Below are 9,154 nucleotides of genomic sequence, written 5' to 3'. Positions count from 1 at the left end.
CTCTGCTATGGTGCCCTGCCTTGAAGCCCATGGACTTTAAACCTCTATAACAGTGAGCCAAAATAAAACTCTCCTCCTTTAAGTTCCAAATATCAGGTATTCTGTCACAGTGACAAGAAGTGACTAAGGCAAGTCCCTTCCCATCCCATCTCAATGCTTTAGTTTTTGTTTTTGTTTCATTTTATTTTTACTATTCTGAACTCTTATGTACTAATTTTTTAAGAAAAAATAGTATTAAATTTAAATTTACCTACTAAAGATTTTGCCCAAATTTCAATAATATGCTCACTTAATTTGAGTTGTACTTATTCAAAATCTCTCCACTTGGGCCAGGGATTTAGCTTAGTGGTGTTGCCACCTGCCTCGCAAGTGCAAGGTACTGAGTTTGATCTCGGGTACCAAAAAAAAAAAAATTCTCTCCTCATAAAATATTTATTTTCTGAGTTTATTATATAGTTTGCAAAAAGGTTAAGATATTTTATTCATTTATTAGTCAATACAGAATTTTGAACCAAGATTCATAATGATATATATATATATGCATGCAAAGCAAATTATAGTTTTTAAAAATCCAACCAAAGTAGAAGTCCTTGTGCTGTTTTTTTGAAGACAAAGAAGCCACTTACTCACGATCTCTCTAAGGTATACAATTCAAGAAAAATTAACCCTTTAAAACATTTCTCATTAATTCAATCATATTACAAAGACAGCACTCACACGAGGACCCAAAGATAAGAAAGCCAGATAACCTTCACCAACTCATGCAATGAGTTGAAGTGACCTATTTTACAGGTGAACAAGCTGAGGCACAGAGGTATGTGCACTATGATCTATGGTCCTTTATCTGCCCTACACCTACCTCCCTGGTGTCCCTCACCTCCCTCTGTTTATGGAGAGGCAAGCTTGCCAGCAAAAAGAAGCATACCAGTACAGGTGTCCCTTATAAAGAACAAGAAAGGATGGTTTGCCATGAACCGATCTCGGATGGGGAGTCTTTTTACAGCAATATTGTCCCCAGTGGCTGCTGCTGCCTCAGTGCCCTTTTCATTGACATCCACATAGGATTTGTGGATAACTTTTGATAAATACAGGCCCTTGTCTGGTGACATTCCAGAGAAATCAGCATTGGCTGGGTTGAAGATATTTGTCATCCCTAGGGATTTTAGCAGGGAATTTAGCTCATATTTGATTTGGAGTTTGAATCGGGGGATATGCACCTCCACTTCTCTCTCCATCATGTTAGAAGAGTTGGTCCACTCCTGAAATGTCCTCACGTTCAGCTGCTTCTCTATCTGAGAGATGAAACACAGATGAGTGCCAGAGAGTCAAACACACAAGTTCTTCATGAATGCATTTGTTTTATTCTTCTCAGTGGGAATGGTTCAAGTTCATGACTTTCTTTTCTATTTTTAAAGAATGTTCACATCCTCTATGAGGAAAAAAAAAAGTAATTCTAAGCTGCAACTTCCCTTCTCTATTCTCTACTTCTTATCAAAATTCATCATTAAACGTCACACTGTACACTCTTGATTCCTTGATGTTTCTCTCTATTGCCCCTGCTTCCTGGATGAATTTCTTCTTGGAGCTCATAACTGAAACATGCAATCACACCCTTCTTGATTACTTTTGTTCTTATTTTGTTCCTGAGATGTCAGATCCCCTTATTCCACTTCTATCCTAGCTGACCACACGTCCTCAGGGCCTAATCCCCACAAATTGGCCTCATACATAAGCACATCTGTTTCTGTGGGCATGATCGTGCTTCTCTGACTACAATTCTGTCTTTCTGATGGGCACACATCTTACTTCTTAATCAAAATGCACATATCCAGCCCAACTCTCTCAGGAAGCGCTACATATGCTCCCCCACCCCACTGAGCCACACTGCTTTTACCTCTAGGCCAGTTCCTACTGACTAAGAAACTGGTGGATTTAAAAACCCAAAACTTTGGCCATCCTATCTGTATGAGATTCAGCTTTTGAAGATTCCCAGGGACTCTTCTGTTTCCCTCAGAAATAATTCGTTATTCTACAGAGCATTGGGAGGTTCTGGCTAGGTTGGGGGGGTGTGGTCACTCCAAGGCCTCCCTGTGCTAAGGAGCTTTTGGATGCAGCCAGGAAAAGGGAGTCGGACTCAAATTCCTGCCACCACAATGACCTCTTCTTCATGGTTGTGGTGCTCATTTCCTTCACAAAACAATGATCAGCCCAAGAAAGTCTGTTACAGTCAGAACACTGTCCTTGATTGTCTTAAGTTTCTGTGGACCAGGATCTCAAACAGAATTATAACTTACTTATTATAGAAATAAATCTCCCAAATGCCAAAGGACCCATATGACTTGTACAGTGTGAGAATGGGCTGCCCTACCTACGTACACTGTCTTGAAGGGCAAGGACCATGTCCTTTTCTTCTCACAGCTCCTGTGGCAGTACTACGAAGACTAAATCAAAAATCAGTGGCTGCCACACAGACATCAAAGACACAGACAGAGTGTGCGTGAGTTAGTATGTGCACATGTTCACATGCTTTAGCTGAATGCTTTAGCGTTCTTGTACTATATTACCTGTCCTAGATGAGCTGTGCCCACTGGCAGCAGAATAATCATACTTAATTTGTTGTGAACATAGGGCAGCTCAAGAACTTGCATCTGTGGCTTCTTTATGACAGCTAACTTAAATATTCCAGTTTGGTACATCATTTCCACAGTTACTCTTCTACCCTATTAAAGGAAAAGATTGTAGTTAAACAGTCTATTGGTTTTCTTATGTAACAGAAATATCTGTATGAACACTAAAGGCATGAGTGAAATGTAAATTATAAAATATACTTTTTATTACTTTTCTTTGTATGCTATATCAGTTTTCATTCTAATATAAGCCAAAACTAAAAGTTGAATATTTATAAAAATATCTATGTATGTTAATTCTACAAAAGACATTTTCTTTGTAAATCCAATTAGACACTCCAGAAGAAAACAACACAGATAGTTTTACTTTCTTCTCTGTCAGAGAAGCTTAGTATACAAAGGCATTGGTTATGTGTCTTGTGAGAAAGGTTACTTACCATCACTTAATAAGGGAAAAATAAAAATTCATAGAAAGCATAGTTAAAGGAACCAAGGGCAACTTAGAACAATGTTTTCATTAAATATCTCTAAATTATCCTTTAATGATTAATGCATTCTCCAAAATGTTTCAGCAGTATGAAAATGAAGAGCTTACCTCACTTAGTTGAAAAGGGGATTTAACTGTCTCACTTTCCTGAAATTTATTTTGCCATTGTCCTTTGAAATATATGGCATTCACCAGGATCATTACAGAGGAAGGGTCAATGGTGCCCTTTCCGAAGAGGTTTGTGATTTTTCCTGTATTAAAACAAAACAGATTTTAAAAGATAACTGTAGTTGGCTTTGAACTTAGTGATGACAGAGGGTTGAATAATAACAAAGAAATGTGGATACACTTGCTAAGACTAGTTATAAATTGAGATGCCAGAAGACCTCCTTCATCTCCTGGCCACAGAGGGCTCTCTATCAAAGGATTTTACTTCAATGAATATTAAGTGCTATGTTATTTCTCTTCACAAGACAATATACAGGTGTAGCTGCTATATTAGCAATGAGTCAAACTTTCATACCTAGATTTACTGAATGTATTATTATGTTACTATTTACATAGAAAATTATTTAATAATTTCTTGTGGCCTATATTAACTATTTATTGGTCTTTGTACTTACCAACACCTTGCTACTTGCAAATTGGTTAAGTATTTTAAAAGATTAACTCATCCCTTCAATGTACTAGAATTAGTATATCATAAATACACTATAGCACTTGAAGTAAATGTGTATCTGAAAATCAAGAATTAATAAAAAAGATGTCAAGCGTTACTGACTTTATAAATATGCTGATCAAAATTTAACACTCAGCCATCTTGGTATATTTCAGTGCCCTGAAATTTACCCAAACATTTTGCAATATAATCTATCATAAAATATAAAACATAGAGATATCTAGAACACAAAATTCTAAGTTTAACAAAAGGTTCATTTTTTTATTGAATTTCTGCCTAACATAATAACTAGCATTTGATAAAAGCATTCAAATTTTAGGTTTCAGACGAGATTTCTGAATGAATGAATAAGTAAATATATAAATGCATGGTGAAATAATAATAACAATATTTTAAAGAAATCCACAACATTATATTCCTAATGCATACTCCTTGCAGCCAATACTCTATACTGCTCATTCGTTGCTAAAAATGTTTAAATGATTTGTATGTGCCAGCTACCATCCTAGGCACTAACAATAGGTTGAAACTGCAATACTCAACTAAGCAGACAAAATTCCCTACCTTTGTGAAGTTAGCATCTCAGTTGGGAGTTTTTCAGGGGAAATTTAGATTAAGCCTCAGACTCTTCCTCAGAACAAGGTTCCCAACCAACCACTACCAATGGATCAGAGTTGCCATATGAAACAAAGCACATTTTAACGACTGTGCTAAGTAAATTAAAAGACTTAAAAATGTATAAGCATTTTAAAGCATTTCCTGAGTTAATAAAGAGTTGAAGAGATATGGATTTTAATCTGATCACCTGATATTAAATTTGAATAAGATCTATTAGTTCATCAGTCAGTCAAGAAGGTACTATTAAAAGCTCACTGCTGTTATATGGTATAATGAAATACATATGCACGATTCTTATGATCAGAGACATATTTTATATAACTGACAAGGTCTCCACAAATGCAATTTGCTCTGAGTTAATAATTTGATGTGATTTAATCCTAATTTTCATTTATCATTTAATAAATTAAATTATTTCTTACTTTAGAGAATATGATTGCCTAACTTCCAAAACACAGACACTAGTGGCACAAAGAAGTGAGTAAACTACACAGAGAAAGGATAAGACAGTAGTTTGACTAAACATATCTTGTGGATATTCCCTTCAGACAAAAAGAACTGCAAAAAAACAATCTTAAGATACTTCCGTTGATTTTTTTTTTTTTTTTTTTTTGCTGATTTTTTTCATCTTGAGACTCTATACTTTGGGATGAGGTAATTGTGCAAAAATATTGATGATGTTATCTGATGAACTTTTACAGGTAAGATAATAATACATACTAGATAAAATTCAAGAAACACCTCACATACCTAGAAACAGTTTATCAAAAGATGCAAAACTTTGGGGCCGGGGATTTAGCTCAGCGGTTTGGTGGCCTGCCTTGCAAGCGCAAGGACCCGAGTTCAATCCCCGGTACCAAAAAAAAAAAACAAAAAAAAGATGCAAAACTTTAGCATAGAGAAATGTAAGATGATGTTAAAAGAGCTGGGCATAGTGGTGCACACCTATAATCCCAGAACTATGAGAGGGTGTTGCAGAAGGGTCATAAATTTGAGGTAGTCTGGGCAACTGAGAGATTTAGCAGGACTGTCTCAAAATACAAACTGCTAGGGATATAACCAGTGCAGAGGCTCTGGGTTCAATCTCCAGTATCACAAAAAATCAGCCAATTGATCAACCAATAAATGGTATTGAAATAAAATTTAAAATACCTATATGAATAGAAATAAATGCAATAGTCATGAACGAGAAGGTGAAGGTATTTTCTCGTCAAATCTATATACTCAATGAAATTCCAATTTAAACTGTAATTGATATGGAAGATGGAAGACCACAAACTAATTTTGAAATACACATGTAAATTCAAAGGTAGAGAAGAGCCAAAGTATCCCGAGGAAAAGGTCAATGTTTGATGACTTCCACTGCAGCTATCAGAGGTGCTTGAAAAGCTACTATAATTATGGCATTGCTCTGAGAATAAACAAATAGATAAATGGAACAGATGAAAAAGCCAAATACCAAAATCACAAATAGTCACCTAATTCATAACAAAGTTTATGTTGCAGTATAGTGGTGAAAGGATTCTCTCTTTATTAAATAGTATGCTCTGTCAATTAGATGCTCTGTGGAATAAAATTAATTTTAAATAACTTTCATTTATAGTTAAATAATGAAGCTTATAGTAGATAACATTTGAAAATGTTTTGTCAAGTAGGGGTAAGCAAAAGTTTCTTTGAAAATATATAAGCATCCTGACCATAAAGGAAAATATTGATAAATTTTATTCCTTGGAAATTAGGAACTTGTATTCATCAAAGGCAGTATTAAGAGAGGGAAATAAGAATGGTAGAAGTTATTCAAAATATATATATTCACAATGTGCAAAGATCTCTTACATATTGCAAGGGAAAAAGACTGACAGACCATCCTTACAGATGGGCAAAAGATTAACAGATACTCATAAAAGAGGAGGTAAGACATGTGAAAAATTATTCAACTGTATAATTTCTAAGAGAAATATAAAAGAAAATGACTACAATGCCTAAATTTAACAAGACTAATAATAACAGATGTCGTCAAGGAAATTCTCACTTGTTGCTTGGGCAAATAAATGGATGCAGTCACTTAATTAAAAATTATTGGCATCAAATATAATTGAACGTAAACACCTTACAAACATCAATTTCATTTGGAGTCATATGCCCAATAAACTGCATACATATTTATACCAAAAGACATGCACCAAAATGTTCATCGGTGAGTGTATTACAGTATACATAATTGACCCAAACTAAAAATACTCCAAATGTTCATTAGAGTAAATAGACTTGGGATATTCAGAAAACAAAGCATATACTGATGACAATGAACGAGTCATGCAACATGTAACCAAATGAATCTCATAAACATAGTATTGACCTAAAAAAAGTTAAACATATACTTTATAATTCCAGTAGGATGAAATGTTAAAACAAGTGGAACTTATATTGAGAACTTAAATGGAAGAAGTCTCAGTGCTTGAGAGAAGGGGTGTTAGTTTCCAGGAGGGGATGTGAGTGTGGCCTCTCAGTGCCCCTTCTTAGGAATGAAAGTTTTATTTTTGCTGATCTTGATGATGATAATGAGTACATTCACTTTATGGTAATTTATCAAATAACTTAATACAATAATTTACTTTCCTTAAAGATATGTGTATTTCCACATTAATTTGGAAAAAAAATCAATATTTCAAGGGACATATTGACAGATTGTGATACATAAATGTTGTCTGCATCCTCAACTAAAGCAGGCAACTGGGAAAATATGAAAGCTCATTAAATATTTCTAATATTAAGAGATTATTTTCAATTTTAGAAATATAACAGTGCTCATATTAAAATAGACCCAGACTGAGGATTTAGTAGGCTCACACCTGCCGCACAAGTGAAAGGTCCTGGTACCAAAAATTTTTTTAAATAAAACAGTCTCCATTTATGAGAAAAACAAAATTATACATGTATAAGGAGAGTGATAATATCTAGGATTTGCTTGTGAGTAAAATGGAAACAAAGTCTTTGTAAATAGGGTCATGTGGAGGGATTGAAGGGAGGGCAGCTGAATGGGGAAAAAACAAGGACCAAGATATATCATGTAAAGGTACAAATTCCCAGTGATGAATGTCATCATATTGCATACCTAAAATGAATGAAAAACTTAATGAACAGTAACAAAGAGAAATAACATAGGTATAACTTTTAAAAAATAATCTGAAAAAGGTGGTGAGAATAGGGTGAGGGTATAGACCAGTAAGGCAGGCTACCAGTGATCTCTGCAGTTGGGTCATGGGTGAACAAGAGCTCATTATATATTCTCTCCACTTGTGTATATATCTTTAAGTTTCTCCTTACCTAAATATTTTTAAATAAAGAAATGAACATGCCTTTGTATTGAATATTTAAAGTGCCATTTAAAAAAAAGAAACACTTAATTTATAGGAGCCTTTAAATTGTGAAAGCTAGATTTAGTCATAATGAAATTTAATGTCAAAATTTACAGCATTTCTACAAAGTAGAAATAGTGTTCATTCTCACTCTCAGAGTCACAGATCATAGATTATTTAGGACAAAAGATTGTAAGTAATATTTCAAAGCAGGGCCCCAATTCCTTCATCGTTGGCCTATCTCAGGTTTTGAACTTCACTCAGCTTCCTTGTTAGCATATCAACTCAAAAACTCATCATAACAACACAGCTTGTAGACACTTAATTGCCTTAGCCCTACCATTTGTTTTCTTTTCAACCCAAGTATTAATAGTTTTCCTTGTTTCTTCTGTAGATTGTGCAAAGTCCACAGTTTGAAGTCTGGCTTGATAAAGTTTCTCCGAACAGCTTAAAAATTGCTGCAAAAGAAAGGACCATTGAGCAATATAAAAATAATGTAAAGAAAACAAAAATATTGCAGCTAAATATATTGTGAAATCCTAATATATGGACAAAAGCGTTTATGTATATAAGTTTGAAAAAAAGAAAAATCTGTTTGGTTTTAATAAAAAATAAATTTGACAATATTTGAAAACTTTTCAACCAATAATGTTTGGTTGTCACTTTTGTCATATCTGGCTTTCTTGGTTCTAAAATGACAAGTTGCAGCACAATGAATAACTTTTCACTCTGTTCCTATTCTTTCCTCTTCAAAGCAAATAAACAAGTTACTCCTCTCACAGTATAGACACCTTATAGACAAAATAAATACACACACAAAGAAAATCCAAACAAATCTGATAACCACATAGCGTGTGTGTCAACTTTCTCATAAGTAAAATTAACAATAATGTTTGATGTAGATAACTGACTTTTTAAAAATGTATGAAGCAACCACAAAAACATTTTAAGATATTCACTATATTCACCCATAGCATATTGTCCTGAAAGTAGCATACCAACTCAGAGTAAAGAACCTAGCTGTCTCTCCCAAATTTCTACTCACAAACCCCTGTACATACCCTCCTTGAACCACCATTGATTATAACTCATAGCTCTTAATTCCTAAAGCCAGGAACTTTCTATTTCCTCATTTGAAAGGCAGTAGCCAAAGTTTTCATGGACCCAGATGAAGTTGCCCATGGTTTCATTCTTAAGCCCTTGGGACACATGATTCAAAACTTAGAAATATGGTAGGTGTGCAAGTGGCTGTCTGGGGTCTGGTTTTTAAATTGCCTCACTAGGTTCTTATATGTCTAAACCCAACGCTGAAGAAAAGTAGAGTTTAATTAATAACACAATGGCATTGGAATGACTTTTTAAAATTAATTTTATTTGTGTGTAT

General features: G+C 34.3%; 1 protein-coding gene across 1 annotated transcript; it reads right to left on the bottom strand.

Annotated features, from left to right (window-relative positions):
- Positions 1–672: 672 nt before the first annotated feature.
- Serpinb11 (serpin family B member 11) lies at positions 673–8,202 on the bottom strand. Its single transcript, XM_010625863.2, has 4 exons — positions 8,111–8,202; positions 3,223–3,365; positions 2,565–2,720; positions 673–1,292 (listed from the first exon to the last, which is right to left on the bottom strand). Exons 2-4 carry the CDS (start codon positions 3,313–3,315, stop codon positions 888–890), a joined length of 654 nt encoding a protein of 217 aa, XP_010624165.1. The 5' UTR covers positions 3,316–3,365; positions 8,111–8,202; the 3' UTR covers positions 673–887.
- Between the last annotated feature and the right edge of the window lie 952 nt (positions 8,203–9,154).

The sequence above is a fragment of the Fukomys damarensis genome, unplaced genomic scaffold (assembly GCF_012274545.1).
Source record: "Fukomys damarensis isolate Sample0158 unplaced genomic scaffold, DMR_v1.0_HiC HiC_scaffold_13648, whole genome shotgun sequence".
NCBI lineage: Eukaryota > Metazoa > Chordata > Mammalia > Rodentia > Bathyergidae > Fukomys > Fukomys damarensis.
This window is presented reverse-complemented; position numbering and strand designations above follow the sequence as displayed.

What these genes read in the sequence shown, in the direction of transcription:
- Serpinb11 (XM_010625863.2), bottom strand. Translation starts at nt 3,315, where the DNA reads ATGATCCTGGTGAATGCCATATATTTCAAAGGACAATGGCAAAATAAA. An exon ending in CCCCTTTTCAACTAAGTGAG is followed by an intron (nt 2,721 to 3,222) that starts GTAAGCTCTTCA and finishes TTCCTTTAATAG; the next exon opens with GGTAGAAGAGTAACTGTGGA. An exon ending in GCACAGCTCATCTAGGACAG is followed by an intron (nt 1,293 to 2,564) that starts GTAATATAGTAC and finishes TTCATCTCTCAG; the next exon opens with ATAGAGAAGCAGCTGAACGT.